The 18,870-nt window shown below is 34.9% G+C and overlaps 1 protein-coding gene across 7 annotated transcripts in view; it reads left to right on the top strand.

Moving 5' to 3' along the window:
• Nucleotides 1-18,870, top strand: part of LOC102092085 (sodium channel protein type 3 subunit alpha) — a 76,909-nt gene that overhangs the window by 40,244 nt on the left and 17,795 nt on the right. For all 7 annotated transcript variants that reach the window (XM_065068710.1, XM_065068709.1, XM_065068708.1 and 4 more), the window contains 5 exons: nt 955-1,311; nt 3,370-3,855; nt 14,307-14,427; nt 15,010-15,164; nt 16,154-16,327. In XM_065068710.1, coding sequence (XP_064924782.1) covers nt 955-1,311; nt 3,370-3,855; nt 14,307-14,427; nt 15,010-15,164; nt 16,154-16,327 — 1,293 coding nt within the window. The remainder of the gene's footprint in view (nt 1-954; nt 1,312-3,369; nt 3,856-14,306; nt 14,428-15,009; nt 15,165-16,153; nt 16,328-18,870) is intronic.

Below are 18,870 nucleotides of genomic sequence, written 5' to 3'. Positions count from 1 at the left end.
ATAGCTGTAAAAACATACATCTTGCCACCAGGATAAAGAATCACAACAAATTTAATCTTTATATTGTGAACAGTACTTTGTGCTAGTCATAAAGCCCTTATGTAGATTCTCTTCTCACAATATTTATTTTAATGGGCAGCAAGAATAAACATTCAGTAACTCACATGTAACAAAGAGTCATCACAATATGACCCTAGGATGGCACTTAAACTGAAATATTATTGAGCTTCTACTAGAAATGTCTTCTTTAACAGAAATTACTACTGTACATGAACTACTTTATAGGTATGTTTACTGGAGGCACAAGGCTGATTATTTAAAAGTTTGTCTTACTAATAGTTCCCACATCACCTGAAATCTTAGAATATTTCCTAGTATATAGAACAGGAAGTAGTGACTTAGCTTATTAGCACCAATCACAATGGTACCCAACTTCACATACCATGATTTGGTTACTGAAAATTATTTTTCAGTTAGTGTTTATGATTTGAATGGACGTGACAGTATCAGCATCAAATTGTTGCTTCAAAAACTGTCATCTTACTAAGTCTGGAACACCTAATGTGGTGCTAAGGAAAATGTGGAACCAAGCCAGCAGAGAGGGTGTAGTGAAGGTGATGAAAAGAGCACAAACTTCAAAAAAGTGTTTAAGAATTGTTCAGTAACCATCTGTAAGTGGGTGTTCAAAAATATTAAAATCAAAAGTGGTACAAAGACAAATTTTGTGTTTTGTTTTGTTTTGTTTTGTTTTTCTATATGCATCTCTGTGATGAAATGCTGAACACTCCAGTTTAGGCAAATACACCACGCACCCCGCTTTCCACTAAAATAATAATATGTTCCTACTGAAGAACAAATTAATCTACAGAAACTGATATGCTCTGCTAAACAACTGCAACCTAGCTTCTGTTTCGTAACTAACACCAATGTTTCCTCTGTGTTTTTGTTTTTCAGTTGCGAGTTTTCAAACTGGCAAAATCTTGGCCAACTCTAAATATGCTCATTAAGATTATTGGCAACTCAGTGGGGGCTCTGGGGAATCTGACCCTGGTGCTGGCCATCATTGTGTTCATTTTCGCTGTGGTGGGGATGCAGCTGTTTGGGAAAAGCTACAAGGAATGTGTCTGCAAGATCTCCAGTGACTGTGAACTTCCACGTTGGCACATGCATGACTTTTTCCACTCTTTCCTGATTGTATTCCGAGTGCTGTGCGGGGAATGGATAGAAACCATGTGGGACTGCATGGAGGTTGCAGGCCAAACCATGTGCCTTATTGTTTTCATGCTGGTCATGGTAATCGGAAACCTAGTGGTATGTGATGTACACTTCTGAACATTAACTCTGATGCAAAATGCATGTAATTTACAGCTGGGCAATGAGAATGTTTGTTGTATTTCTGTTTAGAATTAAAAAAGAAATCTGAATGTGCTAGAATTTACTTAAAAACAGATTATGATCCCCTTCTCCCTCTTTTCACTCATTTCTGTACACTGAAGTGCTCTCACCATGGAATACACCAAAATGTCAAGTCAAATACCCTATCATGGAAGTGCTGCAGCTAATTTAGAGGTGCTGTTTAAATCCAAATGTCTTTCTAACTACTCTTGAAACAATAAAGCTGATGCTGCACCAGCTCCTGGGCAGCTGCTTCTTCAGAGAAAAAAAAAATCTAATGCACTTCTTTACACCCATTACAGCTCATTCCAGCACTCACTTCCGACTTAATAAAGCATAATGTAGCTGTTGTTATATAGAATATCTTGAATTGAAGGAATGAACTTTTTGGCCTGTTTAGGTGTAAAAAATAGAAATGAAATACAGAGTCACTGGATGTCTATCCTAAAAATGCGTTTGAAAGCTTCTAACTCAATATTATAGAAAAAAAGCAATTATATAAACATTTTCATTCAAGCTGACAAGTTAATATGCCAAAGGTTCAACTGTTAAACACTGAATTGGTGAGAACTTCTTAGAAATGACGATTATATGAGGAATGTACCATTTACAGTTTTACTTTATTTTTAAGTTTCTTTTGCTGTTAATCTTTGCAGTTCATTCTGATATGCCTACAAACTATATTTCACTACCTGTCAAAATTATCTTCTTTTAGTGTTATATTTTAACATGATTGAGCCTTCTATAAATTAGAATTCAAAGTGTTTTTACATGGCTGTGCAATCTTGACATGATATCAGTAGAAATGTGCAGAGGCCCAGAAAGAAGTTATGATCAGTAACCTGCTCTGCTATTTTTTTTTTTTTTTTTTTTTTTTTTTTTTAGCATTAGCTTCAGCATAGAAATACTGTTGCAGATTCACATTTTATTCTTTCTTCCAAGTGCCTTTTTACCTTCAGGGGTCTTTTCTGGAACTGTGAAAGTCTGCAGAATTGAGTCTCAGAGAAAGTCCAAATGAGAGGCCTAACCCGTTTAGCAATGGGAAACCTTATTTATACCATTTTGCCATATCATGGCAACTTTCGATGCCTGTTGGTATATCAGACCGAAAGTATGAAATGATTAATTGCTTATAAGATTTAGTGAAATACTTAGGGTTTATAGGAGATTATATTAAAACAGCTATAATGATGTTTGAATTCTGAGGCAATAAACCACAGTTCTCAGGCAATAGTGGGGCTAAGATTTTTACCTGTTGATGAAAGAAGTCCATTTATTTTATATTCTTACATAAGAGCAAACAAAATGTTCATTTTTTGTCTAGTGAAAAGGGAAAAAATCCAATTACAAATAATATAGTATTATAAATAATAGAGATTAAAGTGTGAAATTATTTTTTAAAATATTCCTTTTATCCTTTTATGACAAGCTTTATAGAATTTAAGAGACAAGCTCAGAATTAAGAGAAAGTCACAGTCTCATGGTATAATCTTCCAAACAGGAGTTAGAAATTATAAGTAGGTTATTAGAGCATTAACTGACATTAACTGACATTAGTTTCTAAAATATCTGCATCACAAAAATGCATCTGATGTTACAAACGATGTTTATTTAATTCTACTTAAATTCCAAGTGATTTTAAGAGATCTGGACAGCAGCTTTTCAAACTTCTGAGGAACATGTAGAGCTAGAATTTTTGTACCTTTTTTTTTTTTTTTTAAATTTTAGAGTCTAAGCAACTATGCTGGTTCAAAGAAAGATCAAAAATTTTAAATATTTATGTATTAGCTTGTATTTTTTATCTTCTGAGTGAATACTGATCAAAATAAGTAAGGGGATCTTCTGTAATTTAAGGTGCTATATTAGTGAATGTTGCCTTTCAAAACAATGTGTGCTATTTGACAACATCCTGTAAAAACACTCAATTCTTGTATGTATGTATTTACTATACAGCTGCATTCTCTCATCTTTTAGGTATTGAACCTGTTTCTGGCCTTGCTGCTGAGCTCATTCAGTTCAGACAACCTTGCTGCTACTGATGATGATAATGAAATGAACAATCTCCAGGTTGCTGTGGCGAGGATTCAGAAGGGAATAGATTATGTGAAAAAGAAGATACGGGAGTTCATCCAAAAAGCCTTTGTTAGAAAGCAGAAAGCTTTAGAGGAAATCAAAGCACTTGAAGAGTTAAACAACAAGAAAGACAGCTGCATTTCCAATCATACTGCCGTGGAAATAAGCAAAGATCCAAATTATCTTAAAGATGGAAATGGAACCACCAGTGGTGTAGGCACAGGCAGCAGTGTGGAAAAATATGTGATCGATGAAAATGATTACATGTCATTCATAAACAATCCAGGCCTCACTGTGACAGTGCCAATTGCAGTTGGAGAATCAGATTTTGAAAATTTAAATACAGAAGAATTTAGCAGTGAATCTGATTTGGAAGAAAGCAAACAGGTAAGATTTTTGTATCTTAACAAATAAATTGAATTAATACATTAACATATTTCATAATTACATTTTTAGAATTGTTTAAAAACTATCATAGCAGGAAAATATATTTCATATTTTATTATTTTATGTAATTATGATTCCAGAAAAAAATTACCCTATGTGATGATATGCTAGAGGGTCCTTAAAAACATTTTGAATACTGTTTATTAGGATTTGGAAGATGCACTATTTTAAATAGGATTATTTCTTTCACAATTTTATGATGTTTTAGGACTAGCACACATCTCATAAGGCATTCTTTCTGTAGTATATAATGTGATTAGGTGTTATGAAATAAGAGCATTGTAGAAGGCTAAGGAACAATCAAGCGTATACAGCTTTGCATACCCACTTACATATAGGTGCAGAAAAAATATTGTTTTCTCTGTTTAGGGTAGTTCTAAACATGAACCCCGAGATATCATAAAGCAGTGATGTATTCTGTCTATTTAAAATGTTTTGTGATTAATATTCATACCAATTTTGGGTTCAGAGACTATGGCTGGCTGAATTGAAGTAATCCAGATACCAATCAATGTCATGGCAAAGCACTACCTCAGGTTATTCTGGAGAACAGAATAATCCTGTAATATAGATACATGTGGAAACAGTTTACTTGAAAGCCTTAATGCTACTGTTATTGTTCAAAGAGACAGAAGTTGGTCTGAAAACCAGAAGTCCTGTGCCTCAAAGTATGAGTGGCTCAGATACCAGAAGTGATCATGAACAGGTGATAATGGTATTCAAGGAAAAATTCCTATGTTGGAGTAATAATCAATGACTAGCTAACAAATGCTTTAGCAGAATATAATTATATTCAATAACACTAGAAATGTAGGAACTGTGAGCTTCAAGGGATCAGGAATGATGGACAAATATGTTTTCAATTAGATTAGAAACTATGATGTTGTGTGATAACTCATTAATACACAAGGGTTTGTTTACCACAAAGCTCTTCTATAAAGAAGCCCTACATTTATGACTGTATCATAACTGTAAAGCTGCCAGATTTGCAAATAATACTGTATTCCTCAGCAATACCAAACTACACTACATAACAGTAATGGATAGCCATGATCCAGTTAATCACAGTATGGTCTTTTTGCTAAAGAACATAAAGGAACACAAAGAGCGTGTGTTTATTTGCAACTACAAATAAGGTTGGTCTGCATAACAATTGTAAGATTAAGAGCAAGATATTATATCATCTGACTGAGTTGCTCAGTTATGAGAAAAACATTTTCAATGCAGACATATAAGATAGTATAGCAGTAGTGCTTATCCCTGACAATTTAAGAGTATAAGAGACACAGTTATGAGATTAAACAGTATAAAAACAAAGCTTTCAGAGTGACTCTGGGTCTGAGAGTTAAGTATTTTTCATGTAAGCTGACCAATGAACCTTCAGCAAAGTCTTCAAAGTATTTTCTTATATTCTGACGTTTTTTAAAATGACATTTTACTATAAATCCTGTGCTTTCCTTGCGGTTAGTTTTGTTAAGTACAGTGATGAGTGCCTTCCTGGTAACTCCATCTTATGAAGTTGCATGCCTAAAAATTTCCCAAACATATTACTTTCTTAAAAGTGTGTACTGTGCATTAGGAAGCTGGGAAGCTTAGAAGCTCTGCAGACGCTGAATGTGTGGTTCTGTGACACGTCAGCCCCAGGAGCAGAGCTGGCTTGGGAAGTTCCTGTCCAAACCTGGCTCCCGGTCTCCTGGCAATCTTTACCACTTTCTCTGCTACAGGGCTTGTGGGTCTGTATTATAAGGCACATCACCAGAGTGATGTCAGTTAAACAACATTGTTCCATAGTTATTATTTGTTTATTTCTTCTTTAAGACAGATCAAATGGTTCTGTTTACACTGTACTGCCATACATTGTATCAGAACGGCTGAGGACAAAACAAAATGCAATGCAAAGGCAGAAGCTCCTCTGCTTTCAAGTGAATATATGATGTAAATATGCCCCAAGAAAAAAGAGTAAAAGCCCTTGTTGTGCTGAGAAGTTCTGAATGATACCAATTGCAAGGTGACTTTCACAAGTCAGTTGCTCTTTTCACTCCCATCTTTGCTTGGTTCAGGCATCATGCTTTTTTCTTCTAAGGCCGTTCTCAGATTTCAGGACCATAATAAATCGAAAGAGATTTTTTTTTTTTAATGAACTTCAGATCTATCCATACGTCTTCAGGAAGAGAAACCAAATCCAAAAGTCTGTATGAGCAATTTGAAAGCAAGTATTTCAGATGACTGTGGGAAATCCACCAGTGAATGATGAATGGTGTCTACATTAAGAACTTGTAGATAAATTTTCAACAGAGGTAGGATAAGTTTAGGACTTCTGTGGAGCCTCAAAATTTCCATAGAATATAATAATCACTACCATTACGAAGCTGGAGCAATAGGGCGTCCCTCAAGCTCTGCTCACTCACAACTGTTTAGCGCTTAACTGTCCGACACGTATTCATACAGTGCAAGTGTGCATACTGTGGAATTTCTTACCAGTGCCCTGAAAATTGTGAATTCTATATTAACTGCAGTTTCTGCCCCGAATTCCTTATTCCATTGCTTTGGGATGAATTTTAGGGAAAGGATAAAGTGCTTTGTCTTATTGTGTGCATAAAAATCCACCTGCTTTGGTAATACATGAAGAGATGTTCTGATGTGTGACAGGCATTTGTGACGATGACCAATCTTCTCCTATCAAGTCAACAGTACTGTTCAATCTTTTGCTGCCTTCTGATTGTCTTTTGAGGAAGATAAAGAGTATATTGGCGCAGTGTTTAAGTTACTTCTCTAGAACAGTACACCATTGTTTGCTTTATTTTGCCTCTCGAGGGTAACCACTGAGACAGCATTCCTGCCAGGAGAAGGCCTGGTCTGCAAAACAAGGGGTAAGAAGCCAGAACTTTCCTGCCTGAACCGTGGCAGTACATAGCACTTAAAATACCCTCAGGAGGTATGCCCTTTAATAACTTTTTTGTTTAACAACAGAGCTGTGGGAAGTTAGATCTACACAGGAACTGTAAAATTAGACATTTTTTTTCTGGTGTCTTACTGACTGTCACTGATGTTAGAGCAGAATGATTATTTAAAGTCTATCAGCAATAGCAGGTCATGCTGGAAGCGGGGCATGGCCAGTGCCCCTGAGGAGTGTGCCAAGAGCAGGTAATTACTATAGCAACTGTAACTGTGGGTGAGTGAAGAACAAATTGTAGTTTTTGCCATTTTTATAATCGAATATACTATGGTGCAAAATAACTCTGACCATCAAAATTCTTTTTGGAAGTCTGGCTCTTTTTTTTTTTTTTCCCCCTTTCTTTCCCTCCCATTTAATAAAAACACTTTCTAATTACAGAATCACAGAATCACAGAATGTTAGGGATTGGAAGGGACCTCGAAAGATCATCTAGTCCAATCCCCCTGCTGGAACAGGAACGCCTAGGTGAGGTCGCACAGGAACATGTCCAGGCGGGTTTTGAATGTCTCCGGGGTAGGAGACTCCACAACGTCCCTGGGCAGCCTGTTCCAGTGTCTGTCACCCTCACTGAGAAGAAATTTCTTCTCAAATTTAAGTGGAAACTTTTGTGTTCCAGTTTGAACCCATTACCCCTTGTCCTATCATTGGTTGTCACCGAGAAGAGCCTGGCTCCATCCTCGTGACACTAGCTAACAACCTCCCAGTCTACCAGAATCTATCCTGGAACCTGGTTGCAAGTTCCAGACCTAAAGAAGATCTTTCTAACACACACCACTAAAAATTCAGGCAACTCTCTGTTTGGACGCAGCATAACAAAAACATTTATCAGATTTAAAAGTTACCTGCTACTTTAGAGTAATAGTTGGCTGAAAGAACCTGAAAGAAGTGAACATTTCATTGAGACTTCAAAAGAGGATTGTTTTACTATCTATTATCAGAAAACAGACAATGAATAACTAATGAAAATATCCAATGAAATAGCCATCAGAAATAACAGATTTCTGCTCTGAATATAAGATACTTGAGATAATTAACTTTGAAAATAATAAGAAAGTTAGAAGTAACTAACAGGAATAATTTGGTGCTTTTTAAAGTTAATACCGAGGATGCTGTTTCTATTACAAAATATGCCTGCTAATCAGTGAGATAAATGGACTATATCTATCTTACCAAACATAAGCCTTCAAACTATCGTATTTTGGTACCACTTCACAACTGTTCATTATACCTGAGTCACAACTTCATTAATAAAGTTTTGGATTTCAACACAGAAAAGTAATTTCAGAGATATTAATCAGTTATGGAAAGCTTATTTCACAACTAAAGAAATACCTACAGGCCTTTATCATTCAGAATTCCAAAAACCTTTCTATCTACAGTATATGTACACTAAGTACAAATTCAGCTTGGAGAAGTAAAGTTGCTCAATTAACTTCCGAACCCACAACAGAGAGTTTTAATAAAATTAAAAATACTCTTCATCATCTAATTACCTGAATTTTCAAAACAAGGAATGAGTTCAGTTTTCTGATCGGCTTCACTAGTGCTTTTGTGACTTTTTGTGACTAAAAAGACAGGAAGAGAGTTCTTGCATTCCCAAAAGCTACGCATTGCCATTGGGCTTCAACACATTTCTTAGCCAAAATGTACCAAAGTAGTTATTTGATCCATTTTTTTGATGACGTTTTTATCACATTTCTTTTAAAATATCCAACAATCTAAATTCTGTTTTCTAAAACAGACCAGTTGTGGGACAGTATCTTCAAAATTCACAGATTCTTTAAGTTCTGGACTAGCTGCAGATAAGTAATGAATGATGCTGTATCTCTGGATACCTCAATGGGCCACTGTCCACACACCAATCCAATACGCTTTTGAAACAATTAGAGACAGGTTCTGGCATCAGAAGTATATAGCATACTGAATCTAAATTAGAAAACTTACACAATATAATATTTCATCACATTTAATTTGAACATAAAATAAGGAGGTTTGTTTTCATTGAGATCTGTAAGTTCTAACACCATTATTAGAGAAGGAAGGAGGAAGGGGAAGACATACATCTATCTTCAAAGCATTTTGCTTCCTTTATGTACTCTTTTTGCAAATAAAAGAGATAATCACATAGTCAGCTAAATGAAAACTAGGACATTAAACCAAAAAAACCTTAACATTTTAGTTAATATGCATTAAGCACTATATAAATACTGGAATACTTTCAAAATCTGCTAACCATGTCTTTACTAATTTAATTCATTGTATTTTTATTTATGAATTACAGTTTCAGAGTGCAAATTCTTAGGTCGAGCTTCTGCATTTCTTATTTCTCTAAAATAAACTAAAAAGTTCTGTAGAAAAGTTTGCTGAACATTTCAGGTGGTATGTATTTCCCTTTTTGCCAACTGATGATAAAATATTTAATAATTATGTTTTAATTGTGTTAAAGCCATGTTTGAATTAGAGATTCCAAAAAGAGGAAAACTAAAGATCCTGTGTCTTGAACTTCACAACCTACCATTCTTACTTCTCACAGGGGTAAAACCAAGCTGGAGCAATCAAGAATGCAGCTCTGGTGCTTTTTAACCAGGTAGAGCAACGTGTCACCACTTTCACACAGGTTACCTAAGCAAGTTATACATATATATGTGTACATATATATAATCACTTTTAAATGGACTTTGACTGGCCTGCATGCTATTCAGCTATGTACCTTTCCTATCCATTGCAAGACAGTAGAAACATGCACAGCTGCTCTCTGCTGAGTCTTGGGACTCACATCACAGCATGGTCAGGCGGGACTGGCAACCCCAACATACATTTTTTAACTCTGCTAATGATTTTTCTGAATATTTTAATACAGTCTTTAGCAGTAACTGCATGCTCTAGAGGTTTTGAAGTATGGCTCATAAAAGTACTGGAATGTTATACAGTAAAGAGGCCAAAGAAAAAGGGAGCATGCATAGTTTTTAAAAAATAAAAACAACCCTTTTTGATTCAGCCCTTATAAATGTAAATATTTAATGAAATGTGTGAAGTGATATATGTAATGATTACTGTCACAACTTCAGCTCCTTAATGACTAACACTTAAACTATTGCACTAGCTACTTGCATAAAAATTACGCTTATAGTTTTAAATCTACAATGCACTGTAATGCAAATCTTCAAGGTGCTATGAACTACCTTATGTATTCATTTGGGCAGTGCATATCTTGAGTTTTCTAAGATGTAAGCAGATCAAACAGTTTCATAATTGCTAATATTTTGCTTAGCAAATAAGCCCCCTTATAAAACTCTCAGAGTAAAGCACTTTACAAATACTCTTTTCTTAAACTTTAAACTCCTTCATAAATAGTGATATTTCGGAATGTGTTTCACGACAGCAGCCTGTGACTCAGCTGGGGGTTTCACTTGGTGTAAATTAGAAAGACTATGGAGTAGTCAGCATCATTTCTATAAAATTCCATGCATATGTACCCTACATTTTTTTCATTATAAGCAAGTATAATCTCCGCTGATGCGTAACTGGCACAGCCAATATGGCACAGGAGCCAAAATTTACATGAAACATAGGAGGTCAAATTATCCTATTAAAACTAGCCATCAGAATGTTGTTGGAATTGAGATTTCAGTCCTACAGCAGGATTCAAAGCTGCTTCCTTCAGGGACAGTGTCACGGGCTACAAAAGGATAATCTAATATTTTTTTTTGTGCCATTGATTATAGTGTGGTACGATCTACCTATATTATATCATAGTATAAATTGTCCAGATATGCCAAAATAAATCAATATTTGTGAAATATTCTGAAAATTCTCAAATTCTACTGATTAAATTTTAAACCAAGATATGCTTCAAACATCAAATAAAACTTTACAGAAAGAGATTTTTAAAGTAGATTTCTTAAGATTATATAAAAGTCAAATATCCTATGATCTGAGATGTAAAGTCAGTTTAGAATCACTTTGTAATTATTGATCCCCATTATTTTATGTTTTGTCACCCAATTACAGTGCAGCTTTCGAGATCTGAAGGATAAAAACACATGGCTGAATTACCAAAGACAATTTGTAATGGCTGAATCCCTTTATTTTATTGTCACCTGAATCATGAAGCCGTTTGTAAAGCTTAAAATTTTAGTAGCCTGCTCTTGCTCTTATTGAAATCTAGAATAAAATCAAATGAGAGCAAGACCGGGTCCTAAGTGAATGCATTTAATTGTAAATGGGCACATTAACATGCTGTTGGTCAAAGCTTGTTTTAGTGATCTAAGCTGTTGAAAAGAGATGCACTGCTCTGAAAGGACAGTATGGAGGCTGATTCTACATATATTAACCAAGTATTTGGTTTGGTGATGAAGTATTTTTTAATGTTATATCCTATACAATAATATTTATAATACTGTTTTCAGAAAAATATACTCCTAATGAGGTAGTCTTGGATTTTATTTTATTTTTGTATGTGGTTTCCACAGTATTGCCCAGGCTTCTGCTTTAATCAAGCATGTTGTTTTGCTGATTCAGGCCTTGAGAATGCTGCATCATAAGCAATCGCTTTAAAATGTTTCCTTGTAAAGGAAAACGTGATATCACTGAGGATGAAAATAAGTATTTACAGGGCATGGCGTGTTCTGGTGGCTGATAATCACATTTTTGAGGTGAAAAAAAGATTGTGTTAATCCATCATGTATCTCGAGCTTCCTACTAGTTTTATTAGTTTTATTGCTAGAAAATAAAGATCATTAAAGTAATCTTATTTAAAATGCAATGGTTCTTTCCTAATTTAGAGTCTTGAAGTGAAGAAGAGGAGTTCTATTAACTTAATGATTTTTTTTAATAGTGCAATTGTTTTAGATTATTTGAAAAAGAATGAAGAAAATGCTTTATGTGAAAAACAATGAAGAGAATTACAGTAGGTTTTATTTGTACTGATTATAAATTGCACCTCTGACACTTGGTTTTAGCAACTATGCTGACAGGACTATGCAACAGAGTTTACATGGGAAGATGCAGCTAAAAAATGGAGTGCCTTTTAATTGGCACTCATATAGATGAATAATTGATGCTTACTCTGAACCTTTATCTTGTTACTATTAAGTCAGTAATTGATTTAGTGATGATGGATCAGGCCATGAATTACTTTACATTTTCCTAACTTGAATGTCGCAGATTATTATTTTCACAATATTTGGCTTTTATTTAATGAAGAAATTGCCTACAATTTCTGTGACAGGTTTCAGACTTCTTATTTCTTTGTATTACTATGATGTATAATAAGAGAGTTGATTCAGAAATCTTATTTCATTTTTGAAAGAGAGCCATCCGTGTGGATAATAAAGTGGTGTGGTAATAATGCTGAGTACATTAATATGCATTTTGGTCTGTAAAGGTATTACAAAAAGCAAGGTTTAAAATATTCTCCCTATGTGAAGTACGTAACATTTTGTTTCAGACTTACTCATCTACATTTAGAGGTAATAAGGCTGTAACAATTTTACAAATATGAATTTTGGAAATCCCAGAGATTGCAGTATGAAAAGGGAAACATGATATTTTAATATGTTTACTAATAAAAAATTAACCACTGGAAAAATCCAAATCTCAATGAATTTATCCAAATCTTTTCACATTTGTCAGTGTGATTTTCCATGTATGACAGACCATGATATTTAAAAAGGGAAGGAATGTTCTTCAAACTCACCCATGTGTGCTTGTCAGAAATCTTTTCTATTATGCAAAAAGTCCTTTATTTTTGGGCACAATGCAGTATCAGCCATGCAACCTGGTGTCTGAGTGACCCCACATCAACTACATCTGCACATGTGTGTGAAGGGCAGCTTCTTGAAACTTAACCCTGAAATTACCCATCACCCAAAATAAATGTTTTCAAAATTTCATTCATCTCACGAAAGAGTTGAATATGAAGAAAGAATTGCTTACCAATGTAAAGATATATGTGCCATTTATTTCATGTCTGGCAGAAAAAAAATCCCTTGGCTCCCAATGCATTTTTCTGAAGGGACTGGGTTTTAAATGAAGCTGTACATAACCAGTTGAAATTTGCAGAAGTGTCTCTGAAGAAGAGAATACATGGAAACAACACTTTAAAAAGTTATTGTTCATTATATGATGCAAAATCATTCAAATAATCTGAACAGTGTTTTTCTTTATATTCTAAAACTGTCACTATCATGAAAACTAAATAAGAAAAGTAATTGGTCTTAAGCATTCTCTCAAAGAATTTGTGTAGAAAGGTCTTCATATTAGTCAAAGGGCATGATCAGATCTGCTTAGCTGAAACCACAAATTCAGCCTGTGACCCAATGCCCTTTTGTTACATCAGTGAGTGTATAGTCTAAAGTATTTAAATTAGAGGTGCATTCTAAATTCCTCCTTGAAATTTGTACCTATTACTGCTACCTGGTATGTACCAGAAGTATTTTACTGCCATGTTTTTTTTAATGTTGCTTTCTGATTACATGCCTTGTTTCACAGTAAAAGAGAATGCATTTTGGATGAAAGCAATTAAAGACACAAATGGTATTGACAACTGAAAACAAGTTGCAAATTCTATGTCTAGTTATTGCATTAGTTGTGCACATCTTTAGCAGGTTTGTCCTTTCAAAATATGCATTCTCTAAAGGACACAATTATGGGCAGTCTTGCATGAATGATGAACAGCTTCACCTGATCCAAATTTCAATGTACTTGGTAAAAAGTGACTTAATTTCAGTTGCTTCATATCACTCTCCAGTTCTTGCAGTTTTCAGCTCTAGAGGTGCTTGTACTGTAGTAAGGACTATATTTTTCACTGTACAAAAAAATGGTAGAATGATAGAAAAAAAAACTGGATGAAAAGAACCTCAGGTGGTCTCTCAATATGCATGGGAGACTGGAATGCAAAGATATTTGGATTTGGTAGTTTGTGCATTCTGCAAAAATTAAATTGCGCAGAAATACACCGTTAAATGCCATTAAATTTACAACTTTTTAATCCAGATATGGTGTATGTTTGTGAAAACACCATCTCTAGTGGACATGAAGAGACATGTGGAGCTTTCTGTTAGTTCATTCTTCTGGGAAAACTAAGACACATTTTCAGTGTTATCCTCTATAGTAAAGAAAACGAAATAACTCGAGAGTGTGGTACATGCAAGCTCTCCAGTTTTAATACTACCGAGAATACTTCAAGTCTTATACATGGATCAGGTTAGTAGCTAAATTATATTTAATTGTTCCCTATGAGAAGACAAACTGGGAAACAGAACTATTCACTGTACTGGTCATTACTATGTTTTTACTCCTGGTGATGGATATTTGTTAGTATAAATGTAGTGTTCTTCACAAGTCAGAGACTGGTATGATTTGATTCAGTATCATTTCTTACAGAATATGTATCTAATGAGAAAAAAAATGTTCTGTGGAATTTTACTTGCAGAAACTAAACGCATCCAGTTCATCAGAAGGCAGCACAGTTGATATTGCTCCTCCTGGAGAGGGCGAGCAAGCAGAAATTGAAAGTGAAGAAGCTCTTGAACCAGAAGCCTGTTTTACAGAAGGTTGTAGAATAACATCTCTTGACATCTCTTGATGTATTAGTAAAATGGCATGATTACTAGGCATATTTAAGTTCTTGGGACATTCAAACCTGTTGGACCTTGATGAACTCAGTACTCTTACCCTAGATTGCTGGAAATTGGATGTCAAAACAAGGTTTCCCTAGGCTTTGAGTAACTTTCTCTGCCTGGCCATTGCATACATCTTGTAAATAAGAAACTTAAGAAACTTCATTGACTTTTCTATTCTTAAAATGCTTTTCATTTATTTGAAAGGACCCTTGAAATTTGGAACAAGTTAATTTTTGTGAGACTCCAACAACAAATGGAAGTTACATACCAACTGTCAAAAATACCAATGTTATCAATATTTTGGATTGGTTAATTATGCCTACTGTTGTCTGATTTCTCTGCAAATTACTTATCTGAATTCAGATATTCAGCATCCTATAAAAGAAGATCTCAGTGTTTAACTTAAAAAATGATGGTAAAATTTGTTAAACCTTCTAACAATGTTGATGCCACAGTAAATATTGACTTTGAAATAATTAGCATTTGGATACTAATATCTCTTAATTAATGCAGGTTGTGTGCAGAAATTTCCATGTTGTCAAGTAAGTATAGAGGATGGAAAAGGAAAAATTTGGTGGAATCTTCGAAAAACCTGCTACAGCATAGTTGAACACAACTGGTTTGAGACTTTCATTGTCTTCATGATTCTCCTCAGCAGTGGAGCACTAGTAAGTAGAAAAAAAATGCAGATGCTCAAATATTTAGATATCTCCTCAGAAGCAACAGAAAAGTTCAAATTTGCTTTGCTTGGAGCTGCATAAAACTACCTGCATTCCATCACTTCAGAATGGAACGAAACTTGGCCCAAACTTGAAAAAGTTTGTTACATTTCACATGCACTTTTTTAGTGATACTTCCAGTTTGCCACTGTAAAGCTGGCACAATTTTATTTAGGCCACTGTAGCTACTCAAGATTAAAATTGCATGCTGATTTGCAGCATGTTCATCAAGAGATTTGAACACAAAGGACCACTGTTATCTGTGAATACATAGCTAAATGTATTATTTCAAGCCCTTAACTCCTTCCAGGCTCAGCCACTTCTTGGATTCTGCTACAAAAGACCATACCAAAAAATGGGATAATTACTTCATTCTGTTCCTTTTTTGGAGGCAGGAGATAGGGAAGGGTGTGATAGCAAATTAAAGCTAACAACCACTTTCCAACAAGATTTACATTACCCACCTTTCCAGCCTTACTCAAGTTGAACATCTGCTACAGTATCAATGTGCATAGTGCACATTCTAGTAAATAAATTGTTCTTTAATTTTACTTTTGGACATAAATTTGATTGATGGTGCATAGAAATGTAAACTGCCTAAGTCCCTTCTAGAATGGACTAGATATATCTGGAACAGATTTTTTACAAGCAAGGGTAATTTTTGTCTGTGTATGCAAAAGTTTCTTGATACTACAGTGGATGAAAATTCATGGTTTATTTCTTTATTCATTGGTAAGATACTCCCAAACAGGGGAGCACACATAAAGTTGCTCCAATTTGTACTATGTTTAAAGATGGGAAATATATAAAATAAGAGGATGCAGAAGAACAAGTGGAAAGATTAGCTCTAACCTACTTAATTTTTATCATGTATTCCTCATCTTTAACATATGTATTCTGTGAAATGTTAGTAATACCTGAATATATTTTTTTCACAGGCTTTTGAAGATATATATATTGAACAGCGCAAAACTATCAAGACCATGCTGGAATATGCTGACAAAGTCTTTACATACATTTTCATTTTGGAAATGCTTTTAAAATGGGTAGCATATGGTTTTCAAATATATTTTACTAATGCCTGGTGCTGGCTGGACTTCCTGATTGTTGATGTAAGTACACAGTTTTCCATATTGTAAAATTCACTAAAGTCCTTTACACTGTAAAACTCATTACTACTAAGTAATCTTTTCATAACCATGCAAAAATTATTCATATTGTATAGTTATACGGCATTAATAATAGCCTGCAGTGATCTGGACACATTATTTAAAGTACATTTATATGTCAGAAGGAAAAGAATGGCTGGCCATCATTTTGTTCATTCTTCATGGTTAATAATTTCATTGCCAGGATGTATCAAACTTGAGATTTTATGAGGAAAAAACCCTAATTTTGACACATGCTATTTTTAATGGACTCTGACTACCTTGTTCCTTTGCAAATCCACATTGTGCAACTTTCTTCTGCAAACATTGCAGCTTTGAAAGCGAAACAATACATTTGGTCCAGATTTCACCTGAGTTCTCAGAACTTTGTCACCCAAAACTATCCTGTCATCATTTTTAGTTAAATAGAAAGACAGTGGCTATTTGGTCTAAAAAATAATTAGTTTTAATGGGCTGACAATCTGGAATAGTTAAATCAGCTCTGACTTGGCAGGGTTTATGACAGAAGAGAATACAAGATTTTTTGGCTGCCTTCCCAGCTGTGATATACTTCTGTGCAAAGGCCTTGCTTATGTTGTCAGAAGGGATCAAAGCTGGTTTTACTCCCAGAATATTTTGGTCTCTTGCCTTCACACATTATCTGACCCAGTTCATCAGCTATACATGTCCTCAGCATGGAACAGAGATGGCATCTCAGGGCAAATGTGCATTTATAGTAATTTTTTGCCTGAGCTACAGTATTTCTTGAGAAGTTTGCATAAATCCTGGTCCCATACTTATTCTTTATGAATATATAACAGAAATGTATCGGATTTGTGGCTCCCAGAGAAAAAAAAAACCCTGGCTAGACTGGCCTACAACTCAAAAAGGCAGACCTTCTCTTTTTTTAACCTGCTCAAGTTAATTTTGTCTCACTGTTAATCTCTACCTCTGTCCTGAAAATCTGCTAGGGTGGAGCAGTGTGAATGGTTTTCTTAAGACAATGTTAAAACAGAAGACAGATGCTCCTTTCCAGAATTAAGTTAAGAATGGACTTTTTTTATACATAAAATACAACTCATGTTTTAATTATTCTTTTTGTAACATAAACCTAAACAGATTATTCAAAGCCATACTCCATGGTTTATTAATAATAGTTTAGCGTCAGAGATGCTGTTAGCTGAACAGGCTCTCAGAATTCTAAAGAACATTATCATAAGTAAAGTCGTTTGTTTTGCCAACCTTATTTCCATAATTTTTAATTTTATAAACAGAAGCATGACTAAGTAAGTTTGGAACCTTCTACTTTTGAACTGTATGCGATGTTGCAGAAAGTGGTAAAAAACGTCTTTCTGGGCCTAAGGCTAATTCAGCAATTCCTTTAGCACCACCAGACAGCACTTGAAAGAAATATATGAACTCACGTTATCTTCCTATAGAAAAGCAGAGAATCTACACTGCTTTAACAGGCAGTTTAAACAGGTGTGATTCAGTGGCATGCTCCCAGTGAGAACACCGGTGAGCACTTCATTGGAAGTGACTAAAGTTAATCAAATTGTTTAATTCCATTCTCTAAAATTATTCAAGAGTAAACACTGATAGTCCTTTGTGGCTTTGACCTTCAGTATCTTACATACCTGAGTCTCTCACTGTGAGAAAGCCATAGTTGCTCTCAGTGATTGTGACCAAATTAGATTTTAACAATTACACAAAGAAATGCAATCTTCAGCTCTGTCGGTTTACAGCCATGACAGATGACTCTTGGTACACCTGGCTACCTCAGTTTAAGACCTTATCATGCCATCTCTCTGCCCGACTCTTCTGCCAGATCACAGAATCACAGAATGTTAGGGATTGGAAGGGACCTCAAAAGATCATCTAGTCCAATCACCCTGCCGGAGCAGGAACACCCAGATGAGGTTACACAGGAAGGTGAATATCTGTAGCAAGGACCAGATATTTGGGTGGTGTGCCTTATCTACCCAAAATCCAAGTCTGGCAATTTCATTCACACATATTTATCAGTGGTTTACGGCAAGAGACTGAATTTTGGATGCAGGCAGCCTTTTAGGAGGAGACTAATTCTGGCAGAAGCATCCGGTAAAGTCTTGAGACAGCAATGTCTTAACCCAGTAGAACTAGACGCTATGGAGCATGTCATCCTCTACCTTGGATCTATGTAACATTTAAAACAAATCATGTATTTGCCAAATACTGTAGGACAGTAATGGATCTGTAAGTGGAATTAAATCTTTGACCTTTATGACCTTCATTGCTCTTGCCTGATAAAACGCCAATGGGTACAGTTTTTGAACAATTAAATGTAGCAAAACAACCTTTCAGTTGGGCTTGTCGTACGGTACATTGAAAGCTGGTCATATAATATATGGCTTATATAATATTTCTTCGTATAGGTTAAGATGTTTCATGCTGATTTGTTTAAACGGTTAAAGTAATTTAATTAAACTGCTCTCAATCTGTATATTAGCTTTTCAGAACAATTAACT

Source organism: Columba livia, chromosome 7, assembly GCF_036013475.1.
Source record: "Columba livia isolate bColLiv1 breed racing homer chromosome 7, bColLiv1.pat.W.v2, whole genome shotgun sequence".
In the NCBI taxonomy this organism is placed as follows: domain Eukaryota; kingdom Metazoa; phylum Chordata; class Aves; order Columbiformes; family Columbidae; genus Columba; species Columba livia.
This window is presented reverse-complemented; position numbering and strand designations above follow the sequence as displayed.